The sequence below is a fragment of the Pantherophis guttatus genome, chromosome 7 (assembly GCF_059756535.1).
Source record: "Pantherophis guttatus breed Tessera chromosome 7, ASM5975653v1, whole genome shotgun sequence".
Taxonomy (NCBI): Eukaryota; Metazoa; Chordata; class Lepidosauria; order Squamata; family Colubridae; genus Pantherophis; species Pantherophis guttatus.
In genome coordinates, this window is record NC_142069.1 from 47271559 (window position 1) to 47295899 (window position 24341).

The 24341-nt window shown below is 37.5% G+C and overlaps 2 protein-coding genes across 2 annotated transcripts; one reads left to right on the top strand and one right to left on the bottom strand.

Annotated features, from left to right (window-relative positions):
• Positions 1-2437: 2437 nt before the first annotated feature.
• LOC117655523 (cathepsin E-like) lies at positions 2438-19342 on the bottom strand. Its single transcript, XM_034403059.1, has 9 exons — positions 19287-19342; positions 18302-18479; positions 15040-15157; positions 13615-13733; positions 12922-13121; positions 12052-12171; positions 10314-10458; positions 6457-6555; positions 2438-2742 (listed from the first exon to the last, which is right to left on the bottom strand). The coding sequence occupies exons 1-9, from the start codon at positions 19340-19342 to the stop codon at positions 2551-2553; spliced, it is 1227 nt and encodes a 408-aa protein (XP_034258950.1). The 3' UTR covers positions 2438-2550.
• Positions 19343-21759: 2417 nt separating this feature from the next.
• LRRC10 (leucine rich repeat containing 10) lies at positions 21760-22721 on the top strand. The gene has a single exon (XM_034402984.3). It carries the CDS (start codon positions 21801-21803, stop codon positions 22635-22637), a length of 837 nt encoding a protein of 278 aa, XP_034258875.1. The 5' UTR covers positions 21760-21800; the 3' UTR covers positions 22638-22721.
• Positions 22722-24341: the final 1620 nt, after the last annotated feature.

The window sequence follows — 24341 nt, forward strand, 5'->3', positions numbered from 1 at the left end:
CGTTCCTCAAGATAGGTATGAAATAGACAGTCATTTCTGGTGACATATACAAATAAGACTAAGAACTAGAATCTTTGTAATAGAAGCTATATTACCAGATGACAGGGAGACAAAGAGTACAGAATTCATACTCATTCTTGCTTGAAGTTCTTCTTCCCCTACATAAAAATATTTTGGCCTTCCTTTTCTTAGAGAAAGGCAATTTGCATGTTTACATTCCTTGCCCTGCTGCTCCTGGAGAATATCCTGCTTCTTATAAAACTCTTTGTGATTAAAATTCAGAATTCTATTTCTGTGTCCTTAATATGGACGCGAGGGACGCGGTGGCTCAGTGGCTAAAACGCTGAGCTTGTCAAGCAAAAGGTCGGCAGTTCAGCAGTTTGAATCCCTAGCGCCGCGTAATGGAGTGAGCTCCTGTTACTTGCCCCAGCTTCTGCCAACCTAGCAGTTTGAAAGCACTTAAAAAATGCAAGTAGAAAAATATGGACCACCTTTGGTGGGAAGGTAACAGTGTTCCGTGCACCTTTGGCATTTAGTCATGCCAGCCACATGACCACGGAGACTTCTTTAGACAGTGCTGGCTCTTCGGCTTTGAAACAGAGATGAGCACCGCCTCCTAGAGTCGGGAATGACTAGCACATATGTGCAAGGGGAACCTTTATCTTTATCTAATATGGAAAGGCTGAAAAGAAGTAAATGTAGCAACGACTTTTTAAAATCTTGGCATGCTGCCAAAACATCAATAAAATTGTTGCTTGTAGGAGAATATTCTGAAGTTGTAATGACATCTCAAATAAATTTATCTTTTTGTATTGAAGGGCGGGGTGTAAGATGGCCATTTAATGAGAGAAAAGCATAGAGGAAAGTTCACTGTTATCTTCAGGGCCCATCAGCAAAAACGGACTGGTTTCATTCTGCTGCCCAAGAGAATTATTGGAATTCAGCTGCCTCCATTGGAACAGAATCCACAATTTAGTGCTAAGCAGGACTTCAGTTTTCTGGCAGGTGAAAACAAAAAGGTCAAATTAACTTGAAACAGAATGACTCAGAAGGTTATTTGCTTGATCAACTTTATTTGTATATCTGAAAGTCCAGAACAGATTGAACAAAAGGGGGAAATTAAGGAGAAATGATCACTTGAACACATCTGTCTTATGAAAAATTATGAAAGTGGCTGATTTGGGGTGTAGGTTTCTGAGGAATAAATCTTATATCGATGTCAGCAATTCAGTATGTGCAATTCTACCTTTAAGCCTTCTTAACTACAAAAATATTTTAATTTTACCAAGAACAAGAAGTGTCTCTGATTTTAATGAAACAAACTCACATGTAAATATGTATTGGGTAGCAGTCTCAAATATCTTGCCTATCTTCATGGCAGACATGGAATCTTATCCAGTCACAGACCCAGCTAACTAATTATACCAATGCCTGAGTCTACAGTGAAGAAATGCCTCTTCCATCTGCTGAAGATCTGCCTTTTTTGTCAGCAATGAGCTGGGAAATGGAAAAGAATCTAGCAAAACAGGTGAAGAAACTCCATGGGCCAAATCAGACCTGTCAGACAATTTTCCTTTACTTGGGTGTGGGGAATGATGGGCCTTTTATGACTTGTGGACTTCAATTCCCAGAATTCCTGAGCCAGCCATTGTTCCCCACCTCTGCTTTACATCAATTGTAATATAAGAAACATAATTACTGCAGATAAGTAACTTTCCATTTGCCAGTTGGGTAGTAATAATTTAATCAGCAGAATAACAATAACTTTGGCCTTAGAACAAAAGTTTGTTTCAGTGAGGTCTTTTCTCATCTAAGTATATTGTATATAGGATTGAAAGCTAAGACTACCATTCTTTGCACCCAAAAATGAACATACATCATGATCCAAGTAAATGTAAATAATGTAAGCCAAATGGCTCAGCTCTATGACTTTTGAAGACTTTATTCAGCTATTTCTGATATGGCTACCTAATACCATGTTTCCCTGAAAATAAGACCTCCCCAAAAAATAAGACCTCCCCAAAAATAAACCTTCCCCAAAAATAAGCCCTCCTCAGAATATAAGCCCTCCCTGAAAATATCTAAATGCATGCACAACCGATCCCCGCCATTTCCTCTGGTTAGGGTTAGGGAGACAGAGCTGGAAATCAGGTAAGACAGCAAGAGGATCCCTGTCTCACTTCACGCACCCCAAAATAATAAGACCTCCCCAAAAATAAGGCCAAGCGCTTATTTCAGAGTTCAAAAAAATATAAAACGGGGTCTTATTTTCAGGGAAACACAGTAGGTATTGGGGTTTCAATCATAAATAGATCTCCAGTCAGGCATCCTGTTAGCCCTGCCACATCTGACAGTCAATAGGTTGGAAAAAGTCACTACACCTCCATTATGATCACAGAAGGATCAGAATCAAGCTGTAAAAGTGGTCTCCCAATAGTTAAATCTTTTTACACCTTCTTCTCCCCATTCTCTCTCCATATATCAAAAACAATTCTTGTTCATTGTGTGAAAGGCAAAATTATCAATATTATCTCTACCTATGTTGCTTTACTATTTCTGTTGATTTCTTCTTCTTCCTTTACGAGCTGATTTAGCAAAGCCAACTCTATCATGTCCACGATCAAAAACAGAGTAAAAAGCTGACATAAATACATCTCCTAGAATCCACAATGGTCCTCCATTAGAGATGAGATCCAGCGATTGGAAACCACTGAAACACAAGGCCTCAGATCCACTTGTTTCCTGCGAAAGAGAAACAAAGACTGCCATTATGTAGCATGTGCTAGACCTGAAATAGAAGGTGAAATAGTGATAAGAAAGTTTGCTGGCCCCTTTAACTAAATGCTATGAAATTATTAAGAAGAGAGTGGGTAGTTAGGAGAAGCGATGATAGTGCATTTCCTTTAATGTATGATTACTTTATAGGATTGGGGCTATTAGAATGCAAATTATAATTTTGCATTTTTGAACCAATATATGTAGTAAAACTTATTCATATTCAAAATTAATCTTTTCTTATTTTAAATACAGTTCATCAACAATTTTGAAAATTTATTCATGTTAATTCAACATTTGCACAATATGCATATGGACTCCTTTCTTCCTTTTTTTCCTTGTCTATCTTTTGTTCTGCCTTTAAATTAGTCTTGAATCCTAATGGCTACCTGGACTAGTTCCTACAGTTTTCTTGGCAAGGTTTTTAGAAGTGGTTTGCTATTGCCGCTATGTAGGGCTGAGAGAGAATAACTTGCCCCAGGTCACCCAGCTAGTTTTATGATTAAAGTGGGACTGGAACTCAATCTTATCACACTAGGCAAAATTCCCCCCCCAAAAAAATAAGTTGCAAAAATATCCACTGAAACCTCTATAAATTTTGTTGCATTTTTATGCAAAAAGGAAACAAAAGAAAGGAAAAAGAAGCCAAATTGATATTTTCATAAAAATGAGAACATGATATTGACAAATTCACCCAATCCTATAAATCATTCTAGTGATTCTTTCCCCAATCTTATTACATACAATTAACAAGCTAAACTAGAGATGAATGCAAACTCTCATCCACACTATTCAGATGCAATTATAAATAGCATACAATAGATGAATAGCACTTACCACCAGACCTCTCTGAAAGTAGAAGTCATTCATCAGTGGAATATTGTAAACTGGCAGGCACTCCCTTGAATCAAACCCAGTTTCTATCTATGACAACTCTTGTTGTCATTACCATTAACTGGGTGAAATGGTGCATCATTGGGCAACAGTTTTTGAATCATGTTACTAACTCAAATGGCCTATCCTACAGAATGTGTCCAAAATCCAGAACCCATGACTCCCAAGAGAATGAAATTTGGGGACGTTTTGGCTGTTTAAGTTCTGCTGATGGCTGCTGTGATGCCGTCATGTGATTTTCATTTTCAACCTTTATGACACTTTCCCAGCCACGTTCACAATTCCTTGATCCCACCCAACAGTAGCCTCTTATCTGCTTATCAGGATGGGATGGGAAGATTTCTAATGCTCCCTGCCACTTTCCCTGCCATCCAATGGTGCATGGGTTTTCTAGTGCTGTCTATGTTAGTGTTGCTTAGAATCTCAGGGAGACTAAATCTTAAGACTTGGGTGAGTGGTTTGGAATCTCATGGTTGTGTTTGGTCCATGTACTATAATTTCACCCCCTCTTTTTTTAATGCCTTAAAGTTAGACTTGACTCCTGACAACTACTTGCACAAACTCCAGAAGGCTTCTTTGCAAGGTTTTTCAGAAGTGATTTGCCATTTTCTGTTTCCTAGGGCTGAGAGATCATGACTGGTCCAAGGTCACCCAGCTGGCTCTGTGCCTAAAATGGGACTAGAACTCATGGGCTCCCAGTTTCTAGTCTGATGCCTCCCTCTAACCACAGTTACCAAACTCAGTGGCCTGATTTTCCCATTGAAACATTAGCCAACTAAGTCCTGAAATATTCTTGAGTTTTAAAATAATAATAATAATAATAATAATAATAATAATAATAATAATAATAATAATAATAATAATAATAATAATAGTCTCAGAACTGCCCCAAATCCAGGAAAAGCAGAAAATCCTGATACCACCCACATTGGAAGCAAGACTTCTTCCACTGTGTTCCTCACACCCCAAAAATGTTAATGTAACCATGAGTTGCCAAGAGATAGCCTATCTTGTGAAGAAAAGATGCTATTCAGGCAACATCTGAAACACAGCTGATTCTATCAACTAAAGTAGTCAACATGTGCTTCTCCAGATGTTCCCAATGGCCATGTTGACTCAAGCTGCTTGGCATTCTAGTTCAGCAATCTGGAGAAGAGTCACCAATTGCTCTTTTCTACCTCTCCTGGCAGCCAATTGGGGTACACCGGGTAGGCCCATTAAAACTATTGCAGCCAACTTCTCACTGTGGATACTTGCTCTTGGATTACCATCAGATCAGTATGATCTAATTATTGTCTCTTCATTTGGTCTCTTCTATCCTCTTTTATTCGACCTGAACTGGAATCTGTCAGTAGATGGCTACAACTACTGGTCAGTTTGCCTGTGCCTGGCTGAACCTGAGCTGAATTAATGCCTAACTATTGCATGGCTTCATGAAAGGCCAGCTTGACTTAATTATCAATATCTGTACATATGAATAGTGCAGATTAATTGAAATCCTGCTGCCCAAACCTTGGGGCAATTGGATTAGACAGCTGGAACATGAGCCCTCTTTTTAGACTGAGGACAAAAGGATCCATTTGCTCCAAATATTACCATCACCTACCCAAGGATGGTTACCTCCAGATAAATTAAGTTCATCATGTGTAGAGCCTCATCACCAAATAAGAAAATTTATTTACTGAAGGACAAAATAGTCCTAAAGCAGCATATTCATACTGCAACAGGAACTGATATGGATACTCCGCAATACTCCGGTTCTCCAACATCCAGAGATCCCCTCCCCCACCTGATATTGCGCTCTACATGGGGCTACCCTTGAAGAGTGTTCGGAGACTACAGTTGGTCCAGAATGCAGCTGCACGAGCTATCGTGGGTGCACCTAGATGCACCCACATTACACCAATTCTCCGCGAGCTGCACTGGCTCCCTATTGGTCTCCGGGCACAATTCAAGGTGTTGGTTATTACCTTTAAAGCCCTACATGGCTCAGGGCCAGGCTATCTTCGAGACCGTCTTCTACCGCGTAGCTCCCAGCGACCGGTAAGATCCTACAGAGTTGGTCTCCTCCGGGTCCCGTCAGCTAAACAATGCCGGCTGGCGGGCCCACGGGGGAGGGCCTTCTCTGTGGCTGCCCCAGCTCTCTGGAACCAGTTACCTCCTGAGGTCCGGACTACCCCCACCCTATTGGCATTCCGGAAAGTGGTGAAGACCTGGCTTTTCCGGCAGGCCTGGGGCTGTTGATCTCGCTGTTCAATCTTGCGAGATCCGGCCATGGATGGTGTGCATGTGTTTTTAATGTTTTTTAAATGCTTTTATAATGTTTTTTTTTAATTTATATTCATTGTTTGTATTATTTTTATTGTAAGCTGCCTAGAGTCTCTTGGGAGTTGGGCGGCATAGAAATATTATTAATTAAATTAAATTAAATTAAATATATGGAAGATAACAATAATATATTAAGAAGTTCTTTGAGCTGATTTCTAAACCCTTCCAAAATAATATTGTATCAAAAATCATGCATATGAAAATCTGCACTTATGCCTATTGTGTTGTGCTAGAAAATGTATTCATTGTTTATTTATTTATTATTTATTTATTTAGCATATAGCATATCATATATGGACTAGCAATATATATTAACATTTCAGCTAGATTAGTAGACTCCAATAAAATATATTAAAAAGATCTATGTTTAGAACATCTAACCATTGAAGCACAGCATTATTTATATTAAAAATCATTAAGTGATCATTAAGTGACCATTATTAAAGCTTGGATACATACCTTAATTATATATTGCTTTGGTGTTAATGTGAATTCCTTCTGCCCAATGGTAAAGCTTATCGAGGGCAAACTGGAAAGTCTCCTGCAGTCCACAAGAAACTGTAACACAAATCAAAGCATTCCTTGATCTAAAATTTTGGTCACCATTTACACTAACTTGTTCCTGATAATTCCTGACATGTAATCATCCATTGCATTTGATTATGGAAGTTTCATGTTTAACAATTAAGTAAAACAGCTAATGTTAGATCTGCTTTCCACAGTATAAGCCAAAGAACTGATATAATGGCTTACTAAAAGCAGCATGAGGTGATATTGGAACTAGTAAAGAGGCAATATTTTTCATAAGAATGTAATTTCCCAAATTGCTTTCCCTCTGGTACAGGTGGGCGGGCAACATCCAGACTGATGAGCACAAGGAAGTATCAAGGTTGGATAGATCTATCCTACATTCTTTGACAAGAAGCTAAAGATGCTGTTGGCATAAAGTTAAACTGGCCATAAATAACAGAGAATGGGCCAAGGAAGAAATAGGGCCATACAAATATTTGAAAGAGTGGGTAATGAAAGAGGAATTTCTTGAATCATTAAAATGTTCATGTTGTTTGCAAGATTGACATACTTTTGACACTGATGAACTGTCACAAGAGGTAGTTTGCCCTGTGTGGGCCTGTGTGTTGAGCAATTTCTTTTAAAACAGCCATGTAAGCTTTAAAAGGATGTCACTGTTTTAATGATTCAAAATAAGGTCCTACATATATATTGTGAAACACCATTCTTGGAGGTGTGCACAACTGCCAACTAGCTGCATATGTGCTGTATATCAGTCGCAGCACTAATAGAAACAAGCATTATTATCAAGCCAGTCAAAGGGGACAATCAATATAGGTGATGATGTGCAAAATCAGTTGTCAAAATGGAAGTTTGAAGAAGGGAGTGAGTACGATTCTGGAGCTACACAGTGAAATTCATAATTTCAGCAGTTCTTTTCCTCCAATAAAGCTGGTGAATGTGTAAAAGATATTTAAAATGTTGATCATGAAACTTACTCAAATGCACTACATTAGATTCAATTATCCTAGTCATAAAAACACTTCACAGTGGCATCTAAATACAATTACAGTCTTCAACTATATCAGTATCTCACAACTCATAATGATATAAGGACAACAGATGGCAATAAAAGGTCCTAGAAACTTTTCAGAAGAAATCCACATGAATTTGGTCAACTTAATTAAACAGAAACAATAATAATTATGACTTCCAGTAAAGAAAATTATTGAGTATTTTCAAAAGGATGTTAACTTTTAGAACCAGCAGTTCTTGCATTATCACTTAAAATAAATATTAAACGTTTTTCCCATGACTTTCATAAAGTCAATCTATCCGTTCTTTAGCTGGCATTAAACTATACTAGTATAAAATTTCATCAGTAACAATTTGTATCCTACCACAGGACAAATGCCTCCCAAATGATGGTATCCTTATTTACCACAAGGACAAGGAAAAGAAACTCTGGATTGTCTCCCACCCCCTCTACCAAATGGCACCAGCTAGAGGGAAAATATCCAGGTTTTGCACAAACTGTTGGGAGCTAATGCTTGACCTTCCAGCATCTATCAGCAAGTCTGAAAAACAAGTTGAACAGTAAAGAGGGGGACATCCTGCTTCACTGCATGAAAAAAGTTTTTTAAAAGGAGAAAAAACAGCTGAAAGGAGCTGAAGAGCACATGCAGTGGAGCAGGACCTCCTTCTCTTTATCGTTCAATTTGTTTTTCAGACTTGCTGATAGATGCTGGAAGGTCAAGAATTACCATATTTTTCGGAATATAAGACGCACCTACTTTTTTTGATTATTTTTTTTAAGTTTTTTTTTTTTTTTTTAGACAAACACACGTACAAACATACAATGTATTTTCTTTAAACAGAGTATTTGGCTGGTTCACAAATTTAAAGTGTTTAGTCATTTCAATTAAATTTACAATTTCTATATTTCCTTTTTGCCATATTTATTCCTCATCTGTTTTTTTTAAAAAAAACAGTATTACCCTTCATTCTCATCTCTAATCTTAATCAAATTCAATTTTTCCCTTCTATTCTATATTATACCCCTTCCCATTGTCATCTATTTTTATATCCATCCTCACATTGGTTAATTATGTAATATTACAATTGTTTAATACAAATTCAACATTTTAATATAAATCAATTAGTTATATAACTATCTTTTTTGTATATTAATCAATATGAACATGAATATTCCAATTATTTCCATGCAATCCAATTTCTTACAAATCAATTAATTATATTTACCAATAATAATAAACCAAATAATTTTCCCCATATATTCCTCCAAACCACAACTTAACCATTTCTGCTTTCAACACAATATACAATTAATAGTATCTCAATTATTACAATTCTCTAGTTAAATAGAGCTTTTTGTGTTTTAAAATCTTTAACTCTCCTCTTTTGCCCTAAATTTCCCATTGTTTGCGCCTACCTTTTTTAGTGAGCAAAAAGAAAAAGAAATCTCTCCCTGCCTCATTGCAGCAGAGCCTGCTTTACTTTCAGTTTTGTTTTTTCAGTATAGCTAGGGGGGAAAAAATCTGCTCCAGCACTTTGCAGAGCCCTGCGCAAAACAGCTGAGACCAAATCAGCTGAGAGTCAGGAGGCCGATCTAAACAACCTATGCTGAAGCTGAAAGGGGCTGTTTTTTCTTGCTGTTTGCTTGCAAGGAGGTAACTGCTGCGAGGCACAGGCCAAAGGGTGGGAGCCACTGGGTGGGCAGGGCTACATTCGGTGTATAAGAGGCACCTAAATTTTCACCCCCTTTTGGGGGGGTAAAAAGGTGCGTCTTATATTCCAAAAAATACAGTAGCTCCCAATAGAGTTTGTACAAAGCCTGGAATTACTTTTGACAGATGCTCATTTGCTCTCCAGCCTCTTATTCATTCCTCCTGAAGACCAGTTTACCGCCTTCTTAGAAGGACATGAACCTGTGTTCAAAAGTAGCCAAACTAACAGCTGACCGATGGGGAGTGGCTGCTTAAAATTCACTCACACTTTGCCCTGCAATTTCCCCCTTCACATTTCTTAATCAGTCAGTCTAATTTAAAACATGGGTTTAGCCCTCTTTTGAAAAAGCGATTAAAGCCATGTTTAAAAGTGACCAAACAATGACAGGGAAGGACTGTGCCATGAAGCAGCAGCTAGCCTCTTTCTCATTAACCTTTTAATTCATTCTTCACTTTCATCATTGGTCTGCTGCCTTTTGAGCCAATCAGGTCCCCAAATTGGTGGATTGGATCAGAGACATGATGGATAAAAGGGAGAGTCTGGTTTGATTGTTATGGGTTCTCTTGCAGCCCCGTGAAAGAAGAACACCCAGTTTCTGGGCTGAAGAATCCAGATGAACATACAGTAGAAATATCATCAAGTGGTGATCCAAATGTTTGCAGCCCAGACCTAGAATAAAAAAAGCTGGCCAGTTCATCTAAGTATCTTCCATACAGGACCTTTCCCATTTTCATTCTCCCATATTAGCATCCATTGTAGAACATTTGCTCCAAATAAAGTAGATAAACACTTAGTAAATAAATGCCAAATTCTCTCTTTAAAATTTCAGCCTCTTCCATTTCCAGTAGCTTCTATGCTGGTTTCCAAATATATTAAATATAGGTATAGTGGATAAAAGGATTATAACAAAACTTCATTTTAATTTTACATTTTGCAAAACCAATCTTTATTTATGCTTTAGAATATCTCTTATTTTGAGAGGTCTTCTCTCTCTTAATATGTTTGTGTCACCATGATATCAATAATTTTTATCCTTTCCAACCCAGAATTTTATTTACCTCTCCAGAAGAACTGGGGACAGCTCCAATTTTTGCTTGTAGTTTTTTAATATCTAGTAATGGACCAGTAATAAGAGAGGTTCCGGAATCTACAATAGCTTCACAGCCATTTTTACATGCTACGATCTGTCCCTGGATTTTCACACTGCATTATTGGATGTGGAAAACACAAAGGGATGGGGGAGGAGAGTAAACATCAATAATCAAGAAACAGACTGAAAGTAATTGGAATACATGAATACAAAAACAAATTTTTGTAAATAGGTATTTGAAAAAGCCAACCTCAGAATTTTTCTCTTTCTCTGCATTACGCACACATACATAAACACTACATCTATACATTAATATCATTTAGATTTTTGCATTCAGTATTGTTAAGAGAAAGTAAGGCTGCAATCTCATACTTGTCTGTTTCAAAATCCTGTGGTAAGATTTATGCTTCAGTAAACAATTATCCTCTAACCCAGGGGTGTCAAACCCGTGGGCTGGATGCACCATGCCCACCCCCGTTTTAGCAAAGGGGGAAAAAGTCGTGATACGTCATGTGATGACAACATGATGATGCGAGTTTGACACCCCTGCTCTTACCCATGCAAATATCTGCCCACCTAGCAGTTCGAAAGCATGCAAATGTGTGTAGATTAAAAGTGGGAAGGTAACAGTATTCCGTGCATCTTTGACATAAAGCCGTGCTGGCCACATGTCCACAGAAACGGTCATTAGACAATGCTGGCTCCCTCGGCCATAAAATGTAGATGAGCACCATGCCCCAGAGTCAGACATGGTTGTCAGGGAAACTTTTACGTTTTACCTTGCAAATATTTAATTTATTTTATTTACAGCGGGAGCAATAGAAAACCATGGTTCTGGTTTTTAAAAAAACAGAAAAACAAAAATATAAAGAAAACATTTTGATCATGCTTTCTATGTGTCTCTTCTTTTGAAAAAGTTTCTATAAATGGACATATTAAAACTATACTATATGTACAATTATATTATGTATTAACTAAGTTAGTTATTTAGTTAAATTAAATATGCTCTACATTCCCAGCCCCTCAGACTGTGAGGTCCAGCCACCAGTCCTAAGTAGAGTGGTTGATAAAGATTCAGCTACAGAGGAAACAACTCCATAGATTGGAGACACTTGGCAGGAAACACGACAACAGAAGAGCCAATGCTGAGTGCTCAGCTGCTGCAGCTCTGTATTTTATTCATTCATTTATTTAGAATATTTACATGGCTGCCTGTTCACGCTCAGTGACTCTGGGTGGCTTACAAAAAATAAGCTAGTGTATTGTCCTTCTTTCCTGGTAGTAGATGCTGAAAACAATTTTTCAGGCCTCAACTCTGTCTATGACTATGTCATCTTTAGAGCTCTGGATTCCACCTCACTGTCTCTTGTCTTGTCTCTTGGATTTGTCGCTGTTTAGTGAATTCCTGGTCTTGATCTATACCAAGCCTGTGACTATGTTTACAGTTGCCATCATAATATATTGGTAAAAAGGACTCTTTTCTTTAAAAAAAAATCTTCCTGAGCTCATATATTACTGGACTGTGGTAGCAGGCATCCAGTTCTTATCTTGTTGGCTGACAGCCAACAGTGCAGGCCCAAAAAATTGCTTCTCATACTCAAACATAAGCACAATATTTATGGATTGTTTGTGGTTCATCTGCTTCATCGGGAGTCAGAAGTTGTTTTTGCATGCCTACGTGAAGGTTTCTGTTTTAGCAAACTTACTTTTCAAGAGGAATCTGCCAGTACATTTTCCGACTGACAGGAATCCAATAAATGGGTCCATGGTAGAGTGAATGATCTATGCCTCCAAATATCAATTCACCCCCATCCTTGGTGCCATCTCTGAAAAGATGAAATGCATTATGCTGATAAGCAAAAGATGTAGTTGTAAAATTGAATGAGAACACAACTGGGACTCAAAGAGATATTTGAAATAAATTAAGGATGGTAAAGAAATCAGTTATGGATTTATTTTCAAGAAAAATGACATAACTGCCAAAAAGGAAGCTATTATAGCATGAATTATCAGTTATTAAAATCTACCTCAAAGTAGTTCTCAGCTCATAACTGCATATAAAATGGTGTATATTTGGGAAAGTTTTATGCAATGCATATATATTTGGAAATATCTATAATACAGATAATTGGAAAACTATATACATATATAAGTAGGGAAATATGCTTCTAGGACTTGTAATAATCTAGTTTTAGAAAAAGTTGTTCATAGAAAAATTGATTTTCTTTCTTTTTTTTAAATACAGAGCTTTGATCAAACAGATGGCCTGAAAGTTAACATGTAATCATATTATGATTAATTTGGTGGTTTATTTTGAGAGAAGGAAACCTCCTTGGCTGCAAAGCAAGCTTTCCAACTGTATTTATCTAAGAGCTATGAATAGTGTTTCCCAGAATATATAAAGCAGAATTAGATAAATCAATCATCTTTCTGTACATGTATTATTCATTTGACACAGTGCTGGACCATTCCCCCAAAGAGGCAATGGCATGAGAATTAAATAACTCTGATGCATCTATTTCTCCTCCATTCGTATATTTTAATGTTTACCTTTCTTTTCACATGCAAATACTGACCTATTCAGAAAGAAGGAAAACACAGGTTCTTCAACCAAATTCTGCTTCATCATATTGTCAAAGACTGGGACAGAGTCCACCACTGACAAATTAGGGTATGCCAAGCCCAACACCCCATCAAAATGTGCAAAGACAAAGGTTTTGCCTGGCTCCAAGAGAGATTCACCAAAGTCTTGGGCCTCAATGGAAATGTTGCTAATCTGTTCATTGATCGTAAAAGAAAAACAGTATGAAAAGATATTATAGCTGCATATAGTAAGAATCATTTCAAGGAAAATGTTGTTTTATTTAGATTTTTATTCCACTTTTTCATCTACAATTTATGGCAACAAGCATACCATCATTCCTTTTTTGTCATATTTTCCTCACAACAACCCTGTGAGCTCATTGGGCTGAGAAAGAATGACTGGTCCAAAAACACCAAGCCAGTTTCTCACGCCTAAGATGGGACTAGAAATAATTGTTTCCTGATTTCTAGGCTAACATCTTAACCACTACACCAAATTGGCTCTCAATTGTTTCCTTAGAATATTATTATTCCTAGCTCCCCTAACAAGAAGGTTCCTATTTTAGTTAAATTATTTTTAAAAGAGAATTGGTCTCATTTATCTCCAGCAATTTATTTTTTAATTCTAATACTATACACATTCTCAGAAAACATAAAACCCTTAAAGATAATAGCAGTTCTCTCACCTGGACCACATCTTTGGAAAAAATGCCCATGAGGTGCCCAGTACCATACCGCAGAGAAAATTGTTGCCCTCCATGTTGATAGGAATGTGACAGAAATGACTCAAATTTGTTGTGTGTTACTGTAAAAACAGAATTTGCTCTTAACCCATTACATCTTCTGGACAGTAGAATTAACTTTTAAAAGTATTTTTTCAGCAAAAGAAAAACATGAGATTAAAGTATCAGGGTCAAATTATTTGGCAGAAAGCAGAGCAACTCTTTGATTCAGGCGAATAAGGCAGCGGGTCAATGACAATTTGTCAAGGTCAATTTACCATGGCCAACTCACTACAGCCAACTTGCCATGGCCAACTTGCCTTGCCCAACTCACCTCAGGACAACTTGCTGCAGTACAAGATTTACATTAATATCAAAGAAATTGTGGAATAGAATCATTAAAGAACGGATGCAAATGGAGGGACAAAATGAAATGTGAATGACAAAAAATTATTTATTTTAAAGAATTAAATTGAATTGATAAATTGTCCCTCAACAAGTTGGCCACAGCGAATTGTCCCATTCCAGAGGCAGCTGCTTTATGTGTCAGAGGCTAAGGACAAATTGAACTGGCAAAACTGGAGGATCCATGAAGTCTATTCAGTTTCTGTATATGTTAGGGAAGAATATTAGCTTCTTGTGGTGCGGCTCGGCAAAGCTGATATTTGGATCTGAATTTTAAGCTATTGAAAGTATACTGAATTCTCCTACTAAGAGAAAGATTCAAAAGTGTTTCCGACTCACTTCAAATCTAGTTTCTTTACTGAAAGCATCAATGAGAAACTCTGCAGCTAAAAATTCTTGACTACTTATGGCTATAGGAAATTGCCCCACTAAGGTAGAATAATCACTTGAACAAAAATTAGCTTCAGATTCAAAGGTACACAAAATACTGTTGTGGATATGAACATCTTTGTTTAGATCTATCATGATTATTGATGATTTAGGCTGAAGGAATTGGGTATGTTAGATCTCTTTCAGCTTAAGCATTCTACTATTCCTCGTTCCTCGTTATTTTAGTTCTATGCAGATTTTTCTTCTCATTAAAACAGTTTAAATAAAAATATGAATAATAAAACCACAAATTCTAAAAGAAATGATAGAAAAATCAATAAATCAATAAAAATAGAAAAATCAAAATAATGTTCATTAAGAAATGAGACAACTCCAAAATGACACAATTTTTGAAGAGTTGTATCTAGCCGAAATAAATGGGAAATATTAGCTGAGAAAATATCTCAAAGGGGGTTCCATATCTATGAGAGAACTTTGCATTAGATGAAGTCATAAATTAACAATTCTTTCCCCTAGTTTCCTGTATAATGACAAAATTTGGACTTTTCTTTGTTGATTTTATTTAAGTTCTTGAATGATGTAAATATTTCTTACAACAAGCGTCACTCATGCAATATATTGATGGTATCCAAAGATCAGAAGATCCAGTGTCAAGTATCACATAGAATTTCTGTGGTGGGGTGCCAATGCTCACTTCTCCATAGTATTGGGCCTAGGAGAAAAAAGGCATCCATCATTCAGTAATTAGTCACCTACCAAGTTCCAACTTGCTTTAAACTCTTTTCAGTTCTAAGGCTTCAGCCCAGACATCTTTTAAGAAAGGACAGTATAAGGGCTCATAGCTAGCCTGCTCATCTCTAAAACATGAAAATGACTTGTTCTTGACCAAAGTCTTAGGCAGATCCTGTTAATCATCTGGAGAATTTGGGGGGTGGGTGGTTGAAACTCTGATATCTCTAATTCCAGCTTCAGCTTTAGAATTATTATTTTGTAAACACAGGAGACAAGTTTGGGGTTTTAAAAAGCCATTGGCTCCATTGTGCCCTCTCCTAACTGGCTTCTAGCTGTGATTAGTGGATTCTTGTGAGTCTGATAAAAACACTTAATAGAACCCATAACCTGAAGTCAAGCATAATAGCACAGACAAATGTTATAATAACTTCAGATAAAGGGAATGGATTTTTGCTAATTCTTTCATTTCCATATTTAACTATTTGCTTCCCAACCCTTAAGAAAAAAAAAACAAACATCCAGGAAGCATAGGAGGAACTAACAAAAACCCTTCCATTATGGGAATCCTTTGACATCAAATATCTTTTTAGGAAATCAGTGCACATTTGGATTTGTATTATTATATTTTTATTATTTATTTGTTCATCTGTTTTTAATTAATATTATAAATATAAACCATAAAATAGTTTGAACCCAAAGTCTCTGCTCACAAAATGGGATTTGCCCATTTTTATTTCCCCATAGTTTACGGTATTTTGGTTCATGAAAGCTTTTCCTATAGGTCTGAGGAGGATGCTTGAGACAACCACAAGAGGTTGTATGAGAAGAAAAGGTGCTGTAGAAAGGAGAAATAGTAAAAGGAAGATCAATATATGGCTGCTCACACTGCATACTGAAATACTGTGGGCAGACTGGGAAATACTGTGTGCGGTCTGAATCCAAATCAATAAAATCAATTAAAACTATTGGTTGTTGTTTTACTTATTAAGTTAATGTAATACAACTTGATCATGTACTTTGCAAGGTGCATATCTGTTTCTATACAAATAGTGTATTAAGCTATTTGTTTAAAAAAATTTCCAGCTATACAGTATTCTGCCATTATGTCCATATGTCAATAAAGCATAATTATTTAAGATATTAAAAAGGTTATTATAAACTAATTAAAATTTAAGAGGCCTGACTCATAGGAAGGTCTAGCTCCTATTCTAAAACTGGGAAAAGTGGAGACTGAGCTAAATAATTCCTAGATGCAGCGTGGATGTTGTCTAAGGAAGGGTCTTTCCCATATGCATAACAAGATCTCAGAGGGTGAGGACATCAGAAGAGAACCTCTTGTCCTGATTTAATAGGTTAGGTATTAAACAGAACCTGCTGTAACAGATTAGGTTACAGGTAATCAGGGTTTGTTTGGTTTTTTTGGTCTAGGGCAGTGATGACTAACCTTTTTGCCATCGCGTGCCAGGAAATGGAGGGCGGAAAGATTGTGCGTGCATGTACGCACATCCATAATTCTATGTGCCCCGCCCCCTCGCATACGCCCGTGACCCCCCCCCCACTACCTCCCAACTCCTGGCACGTGATGGCCTGGTAGGCCTGTTTTTCTCTCTCACCTGGCTCCAGAGCCTCTCTATGAGTCTGGGGAGGGCGAAAACGACCTTCCCCACCCCCCCAGAGGCCCTCTAGAGGCCAGAAACTGCCCATTTGCCAACTTCCGGTTGGTCAGGAAGTGACTTTTTTGCTGTCCCCAGCCTCCAGAGACTCCTAGAGAGGCTCTGGAGGCAGGTGAGAGAGAAAAACGGGCCTTTCCCACCCACCCCCAGGCTCTCCAGAGGCAGCCTGTTTCCCTACTTCTGGTGGGCCAAGAAGGCCTGAAAATCAGCTGGCCAGCACACGCATGCATGCTGAAGCTGAGCTCGCGTGCCCACTGATATAGCTACATGTACCACCTGTGGCACGCGTGCCATAGGTTCGCCATCACGGGTCTAGGGCTTTAAATGTTAAAACTACTACTTTAAATGGTAGCCAGAAAGTAAGTGCCAAAGCACTGTAGATTTTTAATATGGAATCATTTTAGTTCCAAATTCTGCACTTATTTGCTGCCTGGATATTTTACACCAATTACAGCTTTAGACACTTCTCAAGGATTGCCCAACATGAAGTACGTTATAGTTGCAAATCAGCCTTGGAAACTTTGGCCAAGTCTAGCAACTCAGGAATGGTTAGATAAGGCACAGTGCAAATACACTCTCTGCGGTCACTGTCACACGGGGACCAAAAGCTATTGGGGAGGGGTCAAAAAGCAAATGCTTAGATCATTTGGTTTCATCCAGTCCAGGGGTGTCATCAGCATACCAGTGATATATCATTCCAAAGCTCTACATGAACTCTGCCAGCAATTTTATTTTTTGTGAAGGTTGAAAATAATCCTGAAGTTGATTTTTTTTAAAAAGTGACCCAGTGAATCTGAGATGTCAAGAAAGAATCAGTCACTGTTGCTGTCAGAGGTTTATCGGGATTCCGCTCCGTATCAGTCCACTCTCCATATCAACCCAAAGTTCACAATCTATTTTTAGGAATTAACCATCACTAGCATCTGCTAGATTATGACATGATTGTGTGTGCCAACAATATTAGTGAGTTTAAGTGTTATAAGTGTCTGATTGGTGTTTTCCTTGCTTCGATTGGTAAATCCCATTTTGCATAATATGTTGGTCTAGGGCTGGCAAAATGTCTCATTAAAGAGGCTAATTAAGGGCTGTTCCAGGAAAAGTTTCCATTCCTCTCAATACAGCCCAACAATGGAAGGAAAACTCTCGCTCCATGGGATGGAAGCAAATGTAATAGCTGATGACACCTTCAAACTAAACTTTTAAATTTTAGTCTTTCAGCATGCCAAAAAAGTTATATTTATACAATGCGGATTAAAGTGGAGCATGATAGATTATGACAGTTACAAAAATTGGGCTAAAGTTGATTTCAGAGCACAACAGCTAAAGAGAAAAACTCTGTGGGGTTCCCTTCCCCCTGGTGCCTTAGCTCTATGCTTTTTTTGCCTACTGGTTGACCCAGAGCTGTCCCAGGCTGTTCTTTTCATTCTGTTTTCTACAAATACTATACTCACATTCATGTAATTATGAAGCTTTTCCTTTGCAGTTCTCATGGACAAAAGAATATCAGACGGAAAGCAAGGATGGTACTTCTGAGCAAAACTTTCAGGTAAATTATTCCTCCAAAATTGCTCCAGTTGTCCTCTTTTTCGAAGTACAGTTTGGATAGAATTAAACTGAACTAGTGGAATCCTGATTGAACAATATAAATATAGATTTGAATGTGGACACTGCCATTTACCAAATGTCATGATTTGCATTGTTTTTCCCACTTTGAGGCTCAGTGAACTGATACTACGATATTATCAAAGTACACTATGGGTAGGCTGTTTGGTTCAATTGGACATACTCACGGGACATGAACCATTTAGACCTTGCCATTAGAAAAAGTGGCCACAGATCTATAAAAAGTAAACTCCTTGTGACATGCAGTCCATCTGAGTCCAAATGGACCCTCCTCCAGCCCAAAACATTAGCTCAGAAAGTGAAAAAACAGTATAGCTTGGGGAAAGAGGAAATTATGATGAAACTTTAGAAAGAGTGGGTAAAATATAAATGCATTTATAACCAACCCCCCCCCAAAAATCAGGTGCTGCTTCTTTGTACTACCATCTTTTTTCCTTTTCTCTTTTTCTCTTTCCTTTGTTTTTTACTAATCTTAGTATTTGTAATAAAGATTTGTTACATTCCTAACATAACATCTAAGAGACTCAGCAGGAAATATCTACGTGTATCACCTACTTCCATGGCAGATAAATTAGGTTTAGTGCTTAAATATTCTGGCCTTGTAAAAAGAGCATCTTAACTGGATTCACGTGATTCATTTTGGTTTTGCCAGAAATGAAAACTATACCGGTAGTAGCATCATTCTCTAATAGTTTCTGACATTATTTAAACATTATAAAGTTTTCTAAGGAAGCTCTGAAGTAAACTGATAATTTTTTTTTTCATATTGCTGCATATACACACAAATAAGAATGCTCTGAAATTCTTTCTTACCTTATCAGAGCAGTCATGAACGGAATATAAACCAGAATTACTAAGAGAACCTTCATGCCTTCAGCGTATTAAAAATGAAAATGTAGCTGATTTCTTGGAGCATTTGCTCTTTTATGTGTCACTGTGGTTCACTGGGAACACAATCAGCTATTGGTGAGTCAATAGCTGTTTGGCAGGACATCTGCAATATGCTGTAAAAGCACAGTTGTTTTGTGTAAATATTGTAACCTGTTAGGGATGGGCAGACCCAAATTGGGATCTACTGGTAGATCACTGAACTATTATGATTTATCAATTGTTGTTTGTATCTTATGATTTATGAGTGTATCTTATGGTTTATGATCTATGACTTATCACTTTATTATTTGTATGAATATTGAGAGCTTATGAACAAATTCCCTGTGTGTCCAATTACATTTGGCCAATAAAGAATTCTATTCTATTCTATTGCATAAGATCAGCACACTTACTGATCAGCACAAATTATTTTAATAATAGTTGCTACCTAATTGCATACAGGTCACAGAAAGCTTTTTCTCCAAGACTAAGTGAGTATGAATCACTTGTGACCAAACATCTGAAGGAAGGTCCCAAAGGTGCTGTTTCAAGAGGCAACTGGACTAGAAAGCCCAGTTGCCTCTTGAAACAGCACCTTTGGCACAACCATGACCTGGATGACTGAGAATCTCCATAGACATCTGAAAGAAGTTTTTTTTTTTTCCTGGAGCATCCTTCACAGCTATTGATTGAGTTCTTAAAAGGGTGGACATCTGTGAATTATTTTCTGGAGAAATATATTGCATTTATGAATTATAACAGAATAACAGAGTTGGAAGGGAGCTTGGAGGTCGTCTAGTCCAACCCCCTGCTCAGGCTAGAAACCATACACCATTTCAGACAAATGGTTGTCCAATCTCTTCTTAAAAACCTCCAGGGTTGGAGCACCCACAACTTCTGGAGGCAAATCATTCCACTGATTAAATGTTCTAATTGTTATGATGTATTTGAAATATCATACAGCTAAATTATTCATTCCCCACCCCCCCACCTTCTATTCAATTTGTCTGATTCTCAGAAACTGCCCAGACAAGTCCCTGCAATTTTCCTGGCAAGGTTTTTCAGAAGCGGTTTCCCATGAGACTGACTGCCTCATGGTCACCCAACTGGCTTTTTGCATAAATCAGGACTAGAACTCATGGTCTCCTCATTTCTAGCCTGATGACTTAATCACTACCCCAAACTGGCTCTCAAAATGACTCAAGAAAGGAAACTAATTTGACATTGTCTTACTACAGAATCAGTGTAATCTCATGGCCAGAGTGTACTAAAATTGAGGAAAGCAGGGTTCAAACCATATTCAGCCACTAACATTGGTCCAGTAATCTTCTCAGCCTTCTGGAGGATAAAATATTGGCAAAAGGAAAACCATACATTGAGCCCTAAAAGCTTTTTTTCCTAAAAGAGTCCATCTTTTAGAGGTAGAAAAAATATATTAATCTGTTCCCACCCTCTCCCCACACACCAAAGTCTTTTCAAAACTCATTATCTGCAATGTTTTATTTCATTATCTCTCTGCTGAAACTTTGGCTATGTCAATGGTCACAAGATGTAATAGCTTAAGGTCATAATGATCTATGTTGATAAAACAGATTAATGGTTAAATGGTAAGCCAGACCTTCCCAACTAAATTTTGGTACATCTCAAAAAATACTAAAGAAATGTAATAAAACACAAACAAATTGTCATAATTATTAAATTATTTAATAAATATGACAATTTGTTTGTGTTTTGTAACAAAAAGCCACATTCTGACTAGAGAATGTGACTAACTGTGCTATGCAAGCTGCACTAATTCATTGCACTTCATATCAGATAATGCTTTAAAACATTTCTCATTCCATGCTTACTACTTTTGAAGTAAAAAAGTGGGGACCCAGATCTGAATTAGGATAATATGAAATGGAGGGGAAATTAAGTCCATACACTGGCATAATTTTTCAGCTACTGAGGCTGATATTCAATGCCTTGTTCATCTTGTTCACCCCACCATAAACACAGATTCATACCACTTGCTAAACCAAAATCAGGAAACCATATCATGACTTAATTCATGTCTGAACCCATACATATGAATGGATAAATTGCTGAAAGTATTGATCACATTAGTGGTTATTAAGTCATGGGACGCAAATCTCAAAAATGAAATATCCTAAAGAGGAAACTCAGAAGCATTTCCAAAAACATTTGAGATCAACGAGAACTTCCCTGAGATAGTTTTACTGCCCTTTTCTATTAGAGCTGCTCCATGGGAATGTCTGTAGTTCTCATCAGCAGACACTCATTCACTTATCAGAAATATTTCAAGGCTCTTGAAAATCATGATTGTTGCCATGTAGACCATGCCTCTATTTTACTGGGAAGAGGAAATGCCAGAAGAGCAGAGTAAAACCCAGAGAGTTTCTACATCTACAAGGAATATTCATCTGACTCTAAAAGCCATTGCAGCTTTTAAGAATGGGCAACACATTAAGAGCAATTATAGCCTTTCTCCCATTTGATGAGTGCCAGAAATACATCCTGGGTGACCTTGAAGAGATGCCAATTGATAAAATGTTGGATCTGAGTGGCAGGCAAGTGAGACGGTTTCCTGTGTGTGTTTGCTCTTTCAGGGAGCTGGTCAAGCTGTACTTGAGCAACAACAACCTGAATCATCTGCCCCCTGAGTTAGAACAGTTACAGAACCTTCAGATCCTGGCACTGGATTTCAACAACTTCCACACACTACCCCAAGTGGTGTGCACCTTGAAACAGCTGTTTATCCTTTATCTGGGCAATAATAAACTGGGAGACCTACCTGCGGAGATGCATCAGCTCCAAAACCTCAAGACTTTATGGATTGAATCCAACTGCCTATACCACCTGCCCAATGTGGTGTGTGAACTGAAGCAACTCAAGACATTGCATGCTGGATCCAATGCCCTGCGCTCTCTGCCTGAACAGCTACAGTATCTGAAGGAACTGCGTACTATCTGGCTCTCCAGCAACTTACTGGCCGATTTCCCACCAGTGCTTTTGCACATGCCTTTCCTGGAAGTGATTGATGTGGACTGCAATGCCATCCATGATTTTCCCAGTCTCATCCACCTGAATGGTTTGAAATTGGTGATCTATGACCACAACCCCTGTAGAAATGCACCCAAGGTAGCTAAGGGAGTGCACAGAGTAGGGAGGTGGTCAGAGGAGAGTCCTGAGCCTAGGAAGCGATCTGGGATGGACAAGGACAAAGGAATAGAAGACATCAATGCCTTGTTGCCTCTCCCTCCTGCTCTCTCCTGCAAAGCATCCAATTAAAGCGCAAGGACATTCCTCAACCACCAAAGACCGAAGAATTATTAGTGCCTGTGGCTACTTCTCGGAAAAGTTCAACAGGACACTTGGACTGGCTTTTGCTTTTGCAAGCTTGCATGAAGGTGACATTGGCAGAATATCACTTGTTCCAATGGTATGTATGTGTCTGTATGTCTGCACATGCACAGTAGCTATGTGAACACTTGTAGCAAATGCGTAGTTGAAAAATGTTCAGAACAGAGATGGCAGTCAACATCTGTAATGTTATATAATTGCTTCTTTCCTCAAGAATCAAAATGGAAGGCTAAAGCAATGCACAGATGAATCAGATGTCAGGATGGCCATTTTTATTTAAACAGATGTTGGACAAATTTATTGCATTTATTGTCAATAAACTATAGCACTGGATTCTTTTTTTTTTTTAAATAATTTTTATTGAATATAAATATTAAAAAAGACATACGTAACATATACACAACGAACATTTATACAACATATACACAAAAAGAATATAATTTCTTCTTAAGCATTTTTTCAGAGTGACGTTCTACAATTCTACTTATAATATATTCCTTCACCTTTCTGTAATCTAATAATATTTTTATTACATATATATGTATCAATCGGTAATATATCCCCTATATTTTTTGTGTATTTCTAATTTTTAACCAATTATACCAACTATTCCATATTTTATAATAGTCTGATTCTTCTTTTTCTTGTAATTCTTTGGTTAACCTATCCATTTCAGCGCATTCTAAAATTTTCCCTATTACTTCTGTTTCACTTGGTATTTTTTCTTGTTTCCAATTTCTTGCGTAGATTATTCTTGCAGCAGTTAATATGTGAATTGTAAGATATTTAATATCCTTAGGGTATGATTTGTTAAATATTCCTAATAAAAATGTTTCTGGTTCTTTTTCAATCTGTGTTTTTGTTATTTGTTCCAACCATTTTTTGATGTTAGACCAAAATTTCTTTGCTGCCGGGCATGTCCACCATAAATGATAGAAAGTCCCTTGTGCCTTTTTGCACTTCCAACAAATTGGGCTATTTTTAGGTTGTATTTTTGCCAATCTGGTTGGAGACATATGCCACCGATAAAACATTTTCAGTTGGTTTTCCTTGTACGCCGTTGCTTTCGTTAACTTTAGGTTTTCCTGCCAGAACTTTTCCCATTTTTCCAAAGGTATTGTGTGTTTGATATTTTGAGCCCACTTAATCATCGTTTCTTTGACTGTCTCTTCTTCCAATTTATAGCGTAGGAGAAATTTATAAATTCTACTAATTAATTTATTTTCTGAATCTAATATAATTTTATCTATTTCTTGTTTTTGATTATAAATTTCATATGTTTTTATATGCTCTCTATATTTAGATTGTATTTGAGTGTAAGTCCACCAGTCTATTCCTCTGTGTAAATCTGTCTCCAATTGTTGTTTTGTCTTTAGTTTGCCTTGATAGTCAATTATATCTTTATATCTAATTATTTTTGTCTTATCTGTTAAATTTGGGTGTCTAATTGATTCCGCCGGTGCTAGCCAATTTGGTATCTTCATATAATGTTGTTTTTTAATTTTAAGCCAAAGAGGAATTCGCGAAGCCCCCTGGTGTTGCGCTGTCATCAGGGAGGTCGAGCGATCAACCTCTTAAATTGGTGGAGAAGAAGTCGGCCTTATCGGCGGACAGGAGGGATGGCGCCCACCT